The sequence below is a fragment of the Dama dama genome, chromosome 15, assembly GCF_033118175.1.
Source record: "Dama dama isolate Ldn47 chromosome 15, ASM3311817v1, whole genome shotgun sequence".
Taxonomy (NCBI): Eukaryota; Metazoa; Chordata; class Mammalia; order Artiodactyla; family Cervidae; genus Dama; species Dama dama.
In genome coordinates, this window is record NC_083695.1 from 29231646 (window position 1) to 29249395 (window position 17750).

Here is a 17750-nt window from a genome sequence, read left to right on the forward strand (position 1 = left end):
CCCTCTTTTCTATCTGAATCCCGCCCCTCCCCCCCCCCATGCCAAGGCCAGAGCCCACATGGGGCCACAGGGATGGATCTGGGGTGGGGGGTGCAGGCCTAAAAGTAAGTAATTTGGTTCAAGTGTGGATCAGTGACACTGGACCAGGCCCTGCCCTCAAAGGGCCACCCCAAGTCTCCAGCAGGACACCAGCCCCGTAGCAGCTATGGCCTGGGGTAAGGAGAACACTCCAGCAGCTGGGCTGGGGCACACACTCTGTGCCAGGCATTGTAATCAGATGCTGGCACAGAGCTTTGCCCAGCTTGGTCATTTCAGTGGGCAAATCTTTCTTTCAACTTCTTGTTCTTGTGGTCAAAAGGCAGGGCAGCAGACAGGTCCCTCACTCACCCTCCACCTTGTAGGAAGAAGGGGTCTGAGTTTCCCGGGAGGTGGAGGGGTAGGACCACGTGTCGGCAGCAGTGCATGAGGCCAGGCCAGCCTCACTGTGGCAGGTGGGAGGAGGCAGGCCTGGCATCAGCTCAAGAGAGAAGTGGCCTTCATCTGGTCACTGAGAAAAACAGGCTGGCATAGCAGGTGCTCACCCTTCTGCACATCTGAAGCCCTCTTTCGATTTTCTAGTCTCATCTCATCTTATCCCTCCAGCTGTCCTGTGTGGTCCAGTGATACCTAATAGTATTCCTGTTCTATGGACGAGGAAACCAAAGCCCAGAGGGGTAACACCTCTTGCTTCACAGTTAGTGGGAATGCTGGGACTAGACCCCAAGGTCCTAACACTCCCAAAGGTAGCTCCAGCCTGTATCAACACCACATGCCCCACAGACAGTGATGTTTCATTGGAAGGGGGGGCAGCGGGGCATGCACTAACACCAAATAGAATACCACTGCAACCTCCAAGGGCAGATGGGTTTTCATAGGAGTCATACACTAATATCAAAAATTAATTATTAAATGCTAAAGCACTTAGCACAGTGCCTGGTATATATAGCTCAATACGGATAACTATTACTATTAATATTACTCCTATTTAATAAGTCCACCTGGTAAGTACTTTTTGGTTTCCAAGGCACTTCCCACAGCAACACTTGAGAGGTTACTGTTGCTCGGTCATGTCCAACTCTTTGCGACCCTGTGGACTGTAGCCCACCAGGCTCCTCTGTCCGTGGGATTTTCCAGGCAAGAGTACTGGAGTAGGTTGGCATTCCCTTCTCCAAGAGATCTCCCTGATCCAGGGATCGAACCTGGGTCTCCTGGCCTGCGGCTAATATCCCCATTTTGCAGATTCTCTGGGAGGGGAGGTGCCAGGCTCAAGGTCACGACTATTATGGAAGTCGGAGCTCACCTGGCCTCTGTCCTGGGCTCCCTCCCTCACACCACGACTTGGACCCACCCATATATTACAGAGGCCCAGCTGAGCCTGAGCCCTTTAAGAGCGCTGGGGCTGGGCTCAGGGAGGGAACGGGCCCTAAACCCCAGGCCAGACCGGAGCTGCATTCTCTGGGGAGAGTGAGTGGCCACTTGGCATTTTCCCTTTGATACTGATACAGGCATTTTAATAGCTGCAATGATCAGGCAGGTGGTATTTCAGCTCTGGCCATGTGGGGCATTCCAGGAGGCCCTGGCTGCCAACAGGGGTGAAGCAGGAAGGCTTCTCTGTCCAGGGCAGCTGGGGGTCCACCCCAGGGACTCCGAAAGGTTTACACCTGCCCCAGAGCCTCAGTGTGGGGATTTCAAACCAAGGGTCTCAAACTCAGATGCCTAGGGGGGCCAGGCTAGTGGCCTAAGGCAGTGAGACTAGCCAGGGGTAGGGTCCTGTGGTGGTCTGGATAGCACATGCCCACCTCAAAGGGGCAGCCATCCTCCCATTTACAAGACAGACCAGAAATCTAGAACTGCACGAGATCTCCTGAGCAACACGTATTTACTGAGCACCTACCATGTGCCGGGCCATGTTGTAGGCACTGAGAATATATTAATAACAATGAATGAAGCAGATCAAAATATTCGTGTCCTTGTATAGCTTGCCTTCTAAGGAAAGGGGAAGCAATAAGTAAGCTAAATAAGACAATGACAACGACAACAAAATTGGAAGGAGAAAATAAAACAAGGAGGAAGGCTAGCAAACCTATTACAGAAAGGCCTCATGGAGATCAAGCCAGGAAAGAGGCTAAGAGCCTGGTAGGAGTGGTCCAGGGGAGAGCAGGGAAGATACCTTCCATCAGGGAGTTTTTCCTAGGAAAAGAGCTAAGTAGAGTCCATGAGGATTTTTCATTTCTTTTCTTTTTTTATGGTGGGAGGAAGAACAGCATGCTTGCATAAAGATTGTATCAGGGGTAAGCAAACAAGCCCTGGATCCCACTGGAAGGCTGTTTCAGTAAATCCGCTTTTATGGGAACATGGACATGCTTATGTTGCTTTGCACCTACACAGTAGAGCTGAGTGGTTGTGACAGAGGTTGTATGGCTTACACAGCCTCAGATATTTACTAACTGGCCCTTCACAGAAAACGATTGCTGAGCCCAGACCCTACCCCACACCAAGTTCATCCTGTGCCCTGTCCATTCTTTCCCCTGTGTACCCCCTTCCTTTCATCCGCCACTGTCTATCAAGCTGCCAGGCCATAAACGGGACCCCTGGTGTCTCTCTGTTGGATGCGTGACTGACAGCCTCCAGAGAGGAACCTCAGCCTCCAACCTTCTCACTGTCCTGGTCTTTCTCAACATGCTGCTGGAGGGCCCTCGGACCAGCCAGATTCGACCACGTGCTTCCTCTGCTTCAGACCCTTGGTTGGCTGCTTTGGGCCGAACCCTTACCTGGGCACAGAACCCCCATCACCTACTCAGCTCTCAAAGTCTGCAACCAGCTGGACGCTCCTCAACACGTGTCTCCCACATAAAGTTCAAACTCCTTCGTTGATGGGGACTGTCTTATTCTCTGTTTTGTAGTCTCACAATTAGGAGGAGCTCCATATATACGGGGTGAATTGAACCAAAGTATTGAGCCTGGGCTTCCCTGGTGGCTCAGTGGTAAAGAGTCTGCCTGCAATGAAGGAGACCCGGGTTCAATCCCTGGTTTGGGAAGATCCCCTGAAGGAGGGCATGGCAGCACACTCCAGTACTCTTGCCTGGAGAATCCCATGGACAGAGGAGCCTGGCGGGCTGCATTCCATAGGGTCACACAGAGTCAGACATGACTGAAGCGACTAAGGAGCAGTAGCCACATATACAGGATGAACTGAACCAAAGTATTGACGCTGGCTTCCCTGGTTAGCTCAGCAGTAAAGAATCCTCCTGCCAATGCAGGTAAACGTAAGAGACACAGATTTGATCCCTGGGTCAGGAAGACCCTCTGGAGAAGGAAATAGCAACCCACTCCAGTATTCTTGCCTGGGAATCCCATAGACCGAGGAGGCTGGTGGGCTACAGTCCATGGGGTCGCAAAGAGTCCAACATGACTTTGTGACTAAACAGCCACAACACTACAACATTGACCTTGAAGGCAGAGGACCTGGAATTTAATCCCTCTGTGGCTTACCTGTTCAAAACAATTCCCCTTTCCTCTCTGAGTCTCAGTTTCCTTTATTATTAAATGGGGCTGTTTGTGGCCTGCCTTGCTGCGGGGCGTGGATATGACCCTGGTCAAGGCAGCTCCTTCAGCTGAGAGCGGTTCCTAGCGAGGGGCTGAGCTGTCAGCAGCCACCATACCCCACAGCTAAGGATGAGCCTGACCGTGAGAGCCGGATGGCTGACCACAGCGTCTGTACTAGCTCTGGAGTGTTATGGCTGTCAAGAAGCTATGGAAAAGTCACGAATCTGTGCCCTTCTAAATTTCAATGCCTTTGCCAGCACCCCAATGATCTGCTTTTCCCACCACGTTTTTATCCTTCCTTCCTTGACCGAGTCACTCCTGCCACACTGTCCCTTCTCCTCTTCCTTGAAAACTCCACATGCAGCCCTATCTCTGAGCCTTGGCTTCTGCTGTTCCTTCTGCCTGGAACACACTTCCTCCAGATCTCTCCATGACTCATTTCTTTACTTCAGTCAGTTCTCTCTGCTCAAACATGCCCTGCACACGGAGAACTTCTCTGACCCCTGAGTTTACATTACCAACTTCTGTCACTCTCTGTCTCCTTACCCTGGTTTACTTTTCTCTATAGCACTTATCACCGCCTGGGTTATATATTCATCTGTTTCTCTGCTCATCGTCTCCTTCACTGGAAGGTGAACCCAGGAGGGCAGAGCTCCTGTCCACCTTGGGCTGCACGCTCCATCTCCAGGGTCCAACCTGTGCTTGGCATCTTGCAGTTATTGAATGAGTGACAGCCCTAATGGTTGCAACCTACAGCCAAAATGCTGCCCACTCGGTCAATGGCTTGTTAGCTGTTGACTTGACCAGCTCCTTCATTTAACAGACTTGGGTCACACACCCACTGTTGCCACTCACAGCCACAGATAAGCCCCTTGGAGAGCCTACAGGCTGTTGGTGGGAAGGGATGTGGAAGTGGGTATGCACAGTCCCTTCCTGGAAAGTGGCACTAGTGAGCTGGGTTCAGAGCTGTGCATCAAAGGGCCTTCTGCCAGACCTCATTCTGGGATGTCCTCGATTTGCCCAGGGGCCACCCTGTGCCCACCTCAGTGTTCATCTACCCAGTATCTGTGTGCCAGCCTCCCTTTCTGAGTGAGGGGCTCCGCTTAGGGTTGTTCCTCCCTTCCTCCTCCTATGTGCTTTGACCTCCTGTCCTCTTCTGCCCTCCCCTTCAACACGGCATATCTGTCCCTACCCCAGCACGTGCGCGCACGCACACACACACACACACACACAGACACACACACAGACACACACACACAGACACACACACACAGACACACACACACACACACACACACACACACACACACACACACACGGTGGCTGAGCTCCCTCTGCCAGGGGAATTTGTATACATCAGCATGGGGTAGACTTTGCATCAAAAGGCCTGAGTTCTCATCCCATATCCACCACATACAGGTCAAAGTTCAAGTCACTCAGTCTCTCTGAACCTACTTTCCTTCATCAAGAAATGCGGTCACTATTTGGCTTCCCTGGTGGCTCAGAAGACCTGGGTTTGATCCCTGGGTTGGGAAGATCCCCTGGAGAAGGGCATGGCAACCCAGGCCAGTGTTCCTGCCTGGAGAATCCCATGGACAGAGGAGCCTGGCAGGCTACATTCCATAGTGTGGCAAAGTCTGACACGACTGGAGCCACTTAGCATGCACGCCGAGTTTGATTATGAAAACTGGGTGTGATTCCCTGTGTGAAAGCACCCAGCTCAGCGCCAGTACACAGCGGGGGCTCAGCCGACATTAGTTTGACGGGAATCCTCGGGAAGATGTCCTGCCCTTCTGTCTCTACTGCCAAACTAGCGGTGACACCAAATCCTACGACACCTTGCAGGTGGCTTCCTTTGCCCTCACCCTGAGTGGCAGGACTACACAACAGTGAGGAGGCAAGTGCTGGGGAAACGCTTGTGAGGAGCCAGCTGGCATCGTGGCTGGTCAGCACATTGGAGTGGGGACCAGAGTGCACAGGACAGTCAGTCACAGCCAACCGTGCGATACAGGCCCCGTGTGGCTAGACCTTTCAGTATGTTCAAAAGAAGTTAGACACACAGACTTTCCTGTGAAATCAGCCCCTTCAAGAGATTGGTGACAAATTCACTGGGGAAAAAAATCACTTTGGAGCCAAGTAAAATATATCTAGGGGCCAATTTGACTCTGGGGCTACTGGCTTCTAACTGCAGTCCTAACTTCAGAGAAAGGAGTCCAGATCTCAGCCTTCCTCCACCATGGTTTTGACCAGGTTAGCCTCCTTTCTGAGCCCAGGTCCCTTACCTATAAAAGGAATGTAATTATTGTTTCTGTTCAGTTGCTAAGTCGTGTATGACTCTTTGCGACCCTGTGGATTGTAGCCCTCCAGGCTCCTCTGTCCCATACTATTACCCTGAGTTTGCTCAAATTCATGTCCATTGAGTTGGTGATGATATCTAAACATCTCATCCTCTGCCACCCCCTTCTCCTTTTGCCTTCAGTCTTTCCCAGCAACAGGGTCTTTTCTAGTGAGTTGGAACTTCACATCAGGTGGCCAAAGTATCGGAGCTCCAGCTTCAGCATCAGTCCTTCCAATGAATATTCAGGGTTGGTTTTCTTTAGGATTGACTGGTTTGATCTCCTTGCTGTCCAAGGGACTCTCAAGAGTCTTCTCTAACACCACAGTTCAAAAGCACCAATTTTTCAGCACACAGCCTTCTTTATGGTCCAACTCTCACATGACTACTGGAAAAACCATAGCTTTGACTATACAGACCTTTGTCAGCAAAATGATTTCTCTGCTTTTTAATATGCTGTCTAGGTTTGTCATAGCATTGCTTCCAAGGAGCAAGTGTCTTTTAATTTCATGGCTGCAGTCACCATCCACAGCGATTCTGGAGCCCAAGAAAATAAAATCTGTCACTGCCTCCACTTCTTCCCCTTCTATTTGCCATGAAAGTGTAATCACAGCTAATACTTATTGATGCCTCTTGGGAATCAGGCACCTTTCTTTCTATGCACCAACCTCTTTGACCTGTCAGTAACCTAAGAGGTTGGAACCGTTAACAGCTCAGGGTCTGAGAAAAGCCAGGAGCCCAGCAGTCTGGCCCCAGAGCATACCTGTTAACCTCTGGCTTCCCCTCCAACTCCCTCCGTTGGCGGTGGCGAGGACGGGGGTGCTCAGCCCCTGCCCTTTCCAGGTGTCTGTACTGGCAGCTGTGTGTGTGTCGTCCATTCATCTCCACGGAAACGGCAGCTCCTTGGGCAGGCATCTCAGTCTGCTTCTTGCCGCATCTTTGGTGCCTTCCAGATTAGCTGCAGGGTAGGGAAGCTGGTGAGGGAGGGGTCTGATGGAGGGACAGTGGTCCTGCCTGTGTCTGGCTCTGTGAGTAACACCAGAAGAGCAGAGGTCACTGTCCCTGCCCCCGGGATGCATAGACACTCAGAACTAGACAGGAAACAATTAGCAGAGAGCCGAGAAGAGCAGGTCGTTGCGCTCATGAGTATCGGGTGCAGGAAGGCCAAACTGCTTTATAGGGTCTTGTGCTCAAGTTAATTTTCTTCAGAGCTCTCCAAAGACATCAGACCCCGAGGTGACTGAGATGGGACTCCTCCATCTGCTTCTTATTACCCAGACGGCTGGTGGCCAGGGTTTGATCCAGGATCAGTGCCCCGTCAGACCCTGCCTCCCATCCCCCTCACTAGCCCCCAACCCTGCCCTCAATCCCTAGTTGCTTTCCAGGGCTTGGCATTTACGACCCCCAGTGACCCCTCTTCTCTGTCTCCTTGTGCAGAAATGGAAGCTCCACTCACGGAGGCGCCGGGAGACCCCGAAGACGTCCCCAGGATGCCACTGCCCGCCAGGTAAGGAGCCCCATGCAGGGGTGACAAGGACAGGGACACACACCAGAGGCCGTCTCAGTGGCCAGGCCACACTCTGTTCAGAGCACCGCTTTTCATTTGGAAGATGGGAATGACAGTCTGTGATGTTTGCCTTCCATGTTCCCATTGATTGGCTCCCGCTCCCCATCCATCATTCATTTACTTATTCAAGCTTTCATTTGTTCCTCAACTCTTCTATGGGCCAGATACTGTGCACACCAGGCTGTGAGATCATATCTGCAAATGGCAAATTGTGCAATGTCACACAGAGTTGAAAGAAGCCCCTGAGACAGGGATCTGGCTCCTCTGATTTATCACTGTGTTGCCTGCGCCCGATAGAATCGGTTCAAAAGTACTTATTCCCAAATGAATGAATTACTCCATGATTGAAAAACTTTGCCTGTCCCACCTAGATTGCTTAGGGGGCTGTGTGTTCACTATCTGGTGTCTAGGCTACACACACACACACACACACACACTCACCAACAAGGTTGAGGTTGCTGGGTGATGTGGCATGATCAAGCTAACCAATCTAATGTGGATTCCGGGTCGTGCTCCATGAAGACTTTTCCAGGCTGCTCACCATTGTTGTTAAGCTACGAGAATGACAGATGGGCAAGTTTCATTATCCCCATGAGTAGCTGGAATGGGCAGCACCCCTTTGGGGGTGAGGGAGGAAGCTCCAAACAAGGGTGTGTGAGGCAGGTAACACTTTCAAGGAACTGCAGAGGGTTCACCCTGCTGCAGGTCTCTGCTGGCTCAGAGTCAGGCCCCTGGATGCCCGCTGTAGCAGGACACTCCCTGGGTGCTTCTGGCGGGCTCTCTGCTGGACACAGGGGCTGAGGAGCCAGCACTCAGGGTCCCCAAGCCAGGGAGAAGCGGCCAGCAGATGCTGAGCTTGTGGGAAATGGAGGGACCACATTTATTGGCAGGTGAGTGGGCTGAGTCACAGCTGGGAGTTATAGTTCAGGTGGCACGGGAGCTGGTGAGACCGTGATGGGCTTCAGCTGGCCTCAGTCAGAAGAGGGTCATCTGGGTTAATTAAAAGGGTGTCCAGGAGCCCTGGGAAGCTCCTTCCCTCCCTTGGGGCCCCGGAGATTGAGCCCTGGGATCTGGGTTAGCTTTTGGGAAGAGAATGCCAAGATTAATGAGATGAGATGAAGGTGAGGCTGTGTTGACGGAGCCTGGGCAGAGCAACTGTGTGCATTGGGGTTTCTGAGGCAGCCCAGGTTTCATCACGGTGTCTGTCGTCCTCATAATTCCTGGTCAGTTGCAAATGTTCTTGCTTGAAGTACATAAAGCTGATGACAGGCAGGAGATTTGGAGCCAGGGAACATAGAGGTTTGGATTCCAGCTCTGACATTTACCAGCTGTGTGATCTTCAAGGGAGTTATTAACCTCTCTCTGCCCCGATGGTCTTCTCTGAGAAATGTGGGTAATACTCACCTTGCAGTCATGTAGCAGAAGTTCAGAGAGTTCCATGGAGAGTACTTAGCACTTTCCTGATTCCTAGTTAGCACTACTAGTATTTTTTTCTGCTCAATTCCTCTCATACTTTAAAGATCACTGAAATCCTTATCAAACACTGTGTCCTGGTGTCAGAGGCACATTTGCAGGCAGAAAGAGGCTCAGCTGTATCCTTTCCCTGCCTACCATCAAAGTGGGGACCTAACCAAGAGGGATCCATTATGTGCTTGGGAGAATCCAGCTCAGGTGGTCCCGGGAAGCTGGGAGCTAGGAAGGGATGCCACGGGAGGGAGGAAGAATCTAGAAGAGCGCTGCTTCAGCTCTTGGCTGGTGAGGAGAAAGCCGTGAAGCAGCATGAGTGGCTCGGGGATTCTGGGGATGAGGACGGGCTTATGCAGGCCCTTGTGGGAAGGGTCCCCAGCAGGGACTGATTTGGCCAGGAGATGGGAGGAGAGTGAGCAGGGACACCTGCAAGGGGTGTCAGAAAAGTCCCTAGAGGGCAGTTTGGCCCAAAGTACAGATCAGATCCAGGTGGGCAACACCAGGGGCATTTAAAGGCCCCAAACTGAGGCAAAATCAGAAGGAGAATAAGATGTGTTCCCAGCTTTTTGGAGAGTCAGTAGAGAAGGATATGAGGGCTGCTTAGAGGTGTCTCAGACAGCAGAACTGCAGAATACAACGCATCTCCTAGGACAGGCTGGGTCCCACTCGGTCCCTAGACCTGTCCCCTCTGCCCCACCTGAGGCTTCTTGCCCCATGGTAAAGATATCTCCTCTGCACGCAAGCCTGGGCCATGTGGCCAACCTGTGCTGAGTAATACTCGTTACTGCCCCTGCCCCTCACTGGGCAGCCAGGCTGTGCCTGGCACAGTATTGAACACTTAACTTTGACAGATGACCTTCCCCAGAACACTGGAAGCTGGCACAATGGAGTTCTGGCATTCTGAAATGTCTGCGATTCCCATAGTCAGTGGAATACCGCTCTCATCTTTGTACCTGAATCATGCATCTCCGACTATTTCCTTAGGGTTAGAGTTTATAAACCACTTTATGAACCACTTTTAGTCTCCTGATACTTGCAGAAGAGGACTTACAAAATTGTCAAGTGTCACATACAAGGCAAAACATTATTCACTTTTTTTTTTGCCAGTGTCTAATATTGTGCTCTACATGTAGTAGATGCTCAATGAATATTCAATAAATCATTATCAGTTATCATTCCTGGATGATTAGATTCTCTCTGGTGTTCTCCATCTGACCTCGGGTTGGTTTCTGACACCTTCTGTGCTCCGAAACTACTCGGTGTCTTGCCTGATGCTGAAGTCACTTGCTGTTAGGACGCAACAAAAAAGCACACACTCCTTCTGCCCACTCTGGCCACAGGATTTGGACCCCCAGACCTGTGCCTGCCCTCAGTTTGCCTCTGTGGCCAGCCAGACCGAGGTTTGAGCCCTGTGGTGGGTGTGTTCTTCCTTGTGGCAGCCTCGGGCCTCTGGGCGGCATCCAGAGAGGGCTTGGGACACACAATCATGGGCAGAAAATCCACCTCTTTCCCTTCCTACTCTGACCTCGCCAGCATCCTCCCAGGATCCTCCCTGTCTCAAAAGAGCCATCTACTGGCTGAGATCTGGCCGCATCCTGCTTCTGGGCTGTGTGTACTGTTTGCCCGGGGAGTGATGGGCCTGCAGCCTGGGATGGGATGCCAGAGGTCGAGCCTTGTTAGAAAGGTCACAGTGGCCAGAAGTTCAGAGGAATAGGTGTGGGCCATTTGCAAAGCATATTGCCCGGTGGGACAGGAGGAGGGTCTCAGGAACAGATATAAAGGCCGTGGGACTTCCTAGGCCACTTGAGAAGAATACACAGCTCAGGCAAACTCCCCAGTCAATGTCCCTGTTCTCAGTAACAAACCAGGAGCAGGACAATGTAGGCTCCAGTCAGCAAGGAAGCAGCTACTTGAGACCCGCCACGCTGGGGCTGGGCGGGGTGGGCAGCGGGTGGGACAGTCCGCAGTCACACACACACAGAGGGAGCTGTGACCAGCTGAGCCTCTGGATCAGATCACTTCACAGGCTGGGCCTCATCTCTAAGGCTCAGAGTATGTCAGAGTCACGTGCTGACCACCAGACTGAGAGGTCTGCACTTTAAGAGCAGGGGCAAGTGGGTGATATGATCAGGTTTGGGCATTGACACCATCACCAGCACTGGTCCAGGGGATGGATGGAGGAGAGAGAAGTTGCCTTCAGCCAGGATGGTGGGAGGGGCCACAGCCATCCTGTGGTTCAGGACTGCCAACAGGAGGTGTGCACGAAGTGTGGGGGATCCCAGAGGAGCCTGGGGCTCTGGGAAGACTTCACTGAGGAGGTGGCGCTAGAAGGTGGTTGTAAAGAACAAGAAGCAGGTGGGAAGGCACACAGTTAGAATACAAACTCAGCTGCCACCACAACCAAGGACACCCTCCCCGCACTCCCCCACCAAATACAGAGACTTCAACGAGGTAGAGGAGGATGACTCTTCCCTGGCAGGCCAGGGGATGGTGGTCCAGGCTGGAAGGCTGGCCCTGCCGTCTTCATCATGTGGCTTCTGTCTCTGGCACCCTGGCACTGCTTTGTTCTCACCATCAAATGGCCTTTGTGAAAGGGAAGGGGCCCAGGGGAGTATACGCCCAAACCCTTAAAGGCAAGACTTGGGGAAATAATTAAAAATGCATCACTTCCCCTCATATCTCATTGGCCAACATTTAGTACATGGTTACCTTCTGGTGCAGGGGAGGCTGGGCAGTGTTTTATGCTGGGCGGCTCTGTACCTAGACACAGCTTTATTGTTATGGGAGAGCATATCCTGGGGAAGCACTAATAGTCTGCACAGAGGGCATTCCAGGCTGAGTCACGACATGGACGAAGGCTCAAGGAGTGAGAAAAAGACTTATCTGTTTAGAAATGGCAAGCAGTTGAGGGAAGCCAGAGCATAGAAGTAGTGATGGGAAACACAGGTGGAAAAAGACAGCAGAGAGACAGGCTGAGGCATTCTGGCTCTCTCTGTTCAATGGGAGGCAAACGATTGTCATCCTGAGGGTGGTAGTTGATTGGTAATGTCTGCCTGCAAGGCTGTGCTAAGTTAGATCCTGAGGCTGCATCCAGGCCCATCAGAAAGTGTGGTGGTCATTTAATGATGTCTGCCGTGGGTATAGGAGTGGTAGGTAGTGAGGCCTGTGTCCTGGCTGTGTTACCCGCAGAGAGTAAGATGTAGTGTCAGAGAAGGCTTGGGGACGTGGTGATGTGACCTGATCCAATTCATATTCTGGAGCCCAAACTAGCAAGGATGTGGAGGGCAGAGAAACCCCTTCCAGCAACACAGCCTGTGATTCTGTGGACAGAACTTTATTTTCTCATGTGCTGCCATTTGTGTTGCGGTTGAAACTGCCTCTCGGGCTTGGCTATTTTCCATAGGTGCTGAGAGCTGGCATCCGCATGTCCTGAAGTCTTTCCTTTGTCTAGCCGGCCCTGTCTGTCCTGGCACCAGATTTCACCTCCCAGAGCCTCATGGTGTTTACAAGATCAGAACCTATGACCAGGGCTTCTATCCCAAACTGGACTGCAGAGGAGCAGATCCATCACCTCCTGCTCATTTCTTTGCAGTTCTCCTTAGTTCAGACTTGGCTAACCCAGCAAACGGAGAATTCAGACCAAAATATCCCTTGCTGCGAATGGTGAAGAAGAGGATTAAAGAGCTGATGATTATTTTAGGGAGAACATTTAAACTAAAGAAATACTATTGTCAAAAACCCTGCTTTAATCACTGATGGTTAATTCTGAGTCATTTTGACTATTCTTTAAAACACATCCCTAAGGACCAGTCTGGGAAGAGACCCCCCTATTCAATTCAGGCTCTCCCTTGTTCTGCTTTCACATGCTGTGTCAGCTTCGTTCTCCCCACCCCCGTCCCACCTCCTCCTCCTGACTTTGCAGGTTTGACCTCCCACTCAGGCTCCAACCCCTTGTGGCAACATCAATGCTCCCTTTCCCGCGCCCACTGCACTCCATCCCTGGCTGGATTCTGTCAGTTCCACTCCTCTGCTCAGAAAGTATCCATGGCTCCCTAGTGCTTATAAAAGCCCCCACTCCAATGGTAAGCCCACATTATCTCTCCAGCCTAGTCTCTGATCAACATCCCTTCATGCGGTACTCTTTTTGTTCAATAAATTGGGCTGTTTACCTGCCCCGCCTGTATACCAGTGTCTCACGCGCCTGTATCTGCTCATGCTGCCTCGATAACTTTGTTCTCCGTTTCTACCTGATGAACTCTTCACCCCTCCAGACCTGCTACAGTATCCCCACAGTTCCTTCCATCTTTCTCTCCCACCCTAGTTCTGCTATTAAGTTACTATGTTAACATATTGCCTGGTGTGTGCTCAATGTATAATCCAGGCAAAACCACCTACTGGGAGAAGTCATTTGTCTTCCAATGAGAAGTGAAAACAGACCAAGATGTGTACACCTGTGAAGGTTTCTCCTTGGCCATGAGTGTCAGTGATTTGATTTAGATTCTACAGGTGCAATCCTCAGTGTGAGGCACTTACACAGTGTGAGGAGCCTTTGTGGGTTTCTAGCCAGGGAGAACCTTCCCTGCCTATGAACACCACCAGGCAGCCTCCTTGATATCTCCCTCTGGATGTGTTTCAGGCCACCCAGCCTCAAAAGGCACACAGCTGAAGCCAATGTCTTTTCCCCACACCCGGCCCTTTCCCAGTATTCCTGATCCTGGGGAATGGCGCCGTCAGCACACCTAGGCCAGAACCTGGGCGCCGACCTGAACCTTTTCCTTCCCATCCCCTAGATCACTGAGTCTCAGGTTCCCACCCTGCCAATCCCTCCACCTCCACTGCAGTCATCATCAGTCTGCCGCTGTCTCTCAGCTGACTTGCCGCAGGAGCCCCAGCAGGCCTCCGCCAATACCCTTTCACCCAGAAGTCAGAAGTCAGCACGTGCTCTGCTCGCTATGTGTAGTCACTCAGTCGTGTCCGACTCTTTGTCACCCGAAGGGCGGCAGCCCGCCAGGCTCCGGCTCCTCTGTCCTGGGGACTCTCCAGGCAAGAATACTGGAGTGGGTTGCCATGCCCTCCTCCAGGGGATCTTCCCAACCCAGGGATCGAACCCAGGTCTCCCACATTGCAGGTGGATTCTTTATCACCTGAGCCACCAGGAAAGCCTGAAGTCAGCGTGGTCTTTTTTAAACTTAACGCGTCACCCTACGGCTTCGCTGGTAGCTCGGGTTCAATACCTGAACCCCTGGAGGTCAGGAAGATCCCCTGGAGAAGGAAGTGGCAACCCACTCCAGTGTTCTTGCCTGGAGAATCCCACGGACAGAGGAGCCTAGTGGGCTACAGTCCATGGGGCCGCAAAAGAGCTGGGCACAGCTTAGTGACGAAACAACAAGGCTTTAGCTATGCTTTAACCTTCGGTGCTTTCTGTCCCCTCCAGTATAAAGGCCCGAACCCCTAATGTGACCTGCTAACTCCCCAAGTCTCCCCTCCTGCTGGTCTCCCTTCTGCAGGCCCAGCAGGCTCCCTTGGGATACCCAGCTGCCTCTCCTCTGATGGCATTTGGATGGAGAGGCTGTAGATGAAGGGAGCTGCAGTCAAGTCAGAGCAGGGATGCTGTGCTTTGGCGATTAGACAACTGGTTCAATAAAGCCTGGACGCTGGGCTTCAGACGAAGGCACATCCTGGAGACTTTGTGGCCCCTTTCAGCTCCAGCTTGTCCCAGAAGAGGGCTGGCTGAGGCCTTGGAAAGGGCCCCTGGCCTCAAGGAAGCCCCCGGCCCTCACGGGAAGGGGCGGGTCAGGGAACAGGCTTGGGAAGGGCCACACAGCCGGGGATCCAGGTGCTGCCCTCTAAGAAAACACTGCCCCCCCCACCCGCCCCAGCCCCCTGGAAGCGCCTCCCCTCTCAAGGCCATCCGCGGGAGTTTTAGAGCTGCCCGGGGAATTCTCTAAAGTTAATTTCTTCCCCATTTCCTCTCAAAAGCACTCCCAGACCCCCAGGCCGCCTGGAGGATGCTGATAATGTGTTTCTTCTAGATGGGCTCTGATAACGCCCACCCGGGTGGTCGCGGAGATTTGTAGAGAAATAAAAATAAGGAAATGGGGGTTCCGGGCAGGCAGTGTGCTGCGCCCGGAAGGGCCCTGGACCGGGAACAGGTCCCAGACCCTGAGGACTTTGAGCAGGCCACTGCCCTGTCTCTGGGCCTCAGTTTCCTCACTTGTGAAGAGAGGTGGACACCTGTGAAGAACAATTTAACCATATCTGGTCAAGTGTAGCAAGCCGCCCCCCTCTTGCCACACCCTAGAGAAACACTCACACTTGCATACGAGAGGAAAAGGTCCACCTCGGCTCTGTGTGTGCTACTGACCATAGGGAAAGAAAACCTAAATATTTGTCAGTAGCAGAGTGGAGACTCGTTGTGGGGTATTGAATAGTGGTACAGTTAAGTCCCCTACGTACGAATGAGTTATGTCCCAAGAGCACGTTCCTAAGTCCAGTTTGTTCGTAAGCGCAACAAAGTTAGCTTAGGTACCCAACTGACACAATCGGCTAAACAGTACTGTACTATAGGTTTGTAATACTTTTCACACAAATGATACATGAAAAACAAACAGAAACAATAAAACATTTAAAATTTTTCCAGTACAGTACCTTGAAAAGTACAGTAGTGCCATACAATAGCTGGCATACAGGGGCTGGCATCAAGTGGACAGGCTGCCTGTGCACCACAGCAGCAAGGGGACACTGGCCCGCTGAGGGTAAACAGGGGCCTCATTTTGTCCAGGGTTAGGTAAGTGCCCAACAGAGGCATAAGCATCACGTTTGGGAAGTGAGAGAGTAGGAGTGATGCCTTTGAAGAGAGGAATCAGGAAAGGCTTCCTGGAAGAAGTGGAATGTGAGGCAGGCCTCACAAGACCAGTGAGATGTCAGTAAATGAAAACCTTTATAAGAACATCGTGAGTGACAGAAACAGTGTAATAAAAGTGTAGAGATAGTGTTTCCCACTGTGGAAAGGGAGGAATAATCTAGAATGACTATAGCAAGCTCATGTGGAGGGATGGAGGAAGAGAAAAGGATGGGAAGGCGGGGTGGGGGAGATGGACTATGGAGGGAGTTGGATGACATGCTGAAGATGCATGGTAGGTTTCTCAGAAAGGGTGTGACGTGAGCCAGCTGAGCGCAGCTGCAGTGGAGGAGAGTTGGTGTTGAGGAGCCAGGAAGAGGCAACACCAATCCTAAGAGAAGACATGGAACATCAGGTGGTACAGGCTGAGAGGTGGTGAGATTGCAGAGATAAAATGGCAAGTGTAGGCTACTGGTTAGGTGTGGGCAAAGCAGGGGTCGAGGCCATGCTGAACTCGTGAGCCCGGGTAACCAATGACGATCCTGGCATGTATTTCTGTTAACAGATGGCATTATACCTCAAACTTAGGACAGTATTACTTATGTTCCCACCAACCATTTTGGGCTGTAGGGCTGTGGTTATCCCTAGTTAAATGATGGGGAGACAGGCTCAGAGATGTTCAGAGACTGTCCAAGGTCTACAGCTAGAAGACAGAGTCCAAGGCTTCCAATGCCGGCCCATTTGCCCTCAGAGACAAGGCAGAACAGAAGGGAGTAGGATGGAGAGGAAAGAGGTAGGGCTCTATTTTGCTTTTCGGTTTTTTATTTTTTCGCCACTCCATGGAATCTTAATTCCCTGACCAGGGATTGAACCCATACCCTCAGCAGTGGAAGCACAGAGTTTCAACCACTGCCAGGGAAGTCCAGGGCTCTATTCTGGACAAGCTGGCAGGGGTGGGGGGTTGAGGATGCAAGGTGTTTCTGTGGAAGTGCTGAAGTCCTGGGAGGGCTCCTTCCCGGGGGTGGGAGAAGGAAGCTCTGATTCTGTGACCTTACCTGTACCGGCAGCCATCTGGCAGCTAAGGCCACTGCTCAGGGCAGAGAGGGCAGGGGTGCGCCTTGCTGGAGACTCTGTGCCCTGGGAGTTGTCGCCTCTCCCAGGGTGAGCTCTGGCCCCACGTGTGCCAGGGACACAGGGGTTCCCTGTCCCCCACTCAGTAGAGGGTCCTCCTCTGCCCACTCTGTCCTGGAAGACCCTGGGTGAAGCTTCCAATGCAGTGGTGCTAAAGGAATGCTGGGGTTGCTTTGCCAGAAAGAAGTAAATGGGAAGGGCCGTGGCCCGCATAAGAGACTAGAAGGTCAGACACCCTTGACACGTGGACGCAGCCCTCAGCTCTTCCTAGAGCCACCCAGCCGCCCACTCCCTGCCTGGTGCCCCCACTCCTTCTCAGCCCCGCCAGCCTCTCAGCTACTCCCCAGCAGATTCCTGTCCACCATCAAGGCCGCTTGGATGGTCTCTGACAGCAGCTGGTCTGACTACCTGCTTTGTACCTTGCACACCTCACTCCATCCTCCCAGCCTCTCTCTGGGGTTGACTTTCACATGACCACGTTTCCAGATGAGGACTCTGAAGCTCAGAGCACATCTCTCAAGGATACAGGGCTAGGAAGTGGCAGGGTGGGGACCTGAAACAAACTGTCAGAAGTTCTGTCCTGATGGACTTCCTCCAGCCACGGGAGTGAGTACTTCCTGAGAGCAAACTGAGGACTTGGCAGTGGCCATAATTCTTGTCCGGGGAAGTAGTATTGGGTAAGGCTGGAGGACAGAAATTAATAATGATAGCAACAACGTGTATCAAGGGCTTACTCTGTGCCAGGCACTGGTATAAGCTCTTTATCACATTATCTCATTTAATCCTCGTAATTACTTTACCTGGCAGTTCCTATTATCTCCGCT

At 52.0% G+C, this 17750-nt stretch overlaps 1 protein-coding gene across 3 annotated transcripts in view; it reads left to right on the forward strand.

The window, feature by feature from the left end:
- COL13A1 (collagen type XIII alpha 1 chain) overlaps positions 1-17750 on the forward strand; it is a 150495-nt gene that overhangs the window by 12228 nt on the left and 120517 nt on the right. For all 3 annotated transcript variants that reach the window (XM_061161702.1, XM_061161703.1, XM_061161704.1), the window contains exon 2: positions 7358-7427. In XM_061161702.1, the coding sequence (XP_061017685.1) occupies positions 7358-7427 (70 nt within the window). The remainder of the gene's footprint in view (positions 1-7357; positions 7428-17750) is intronic.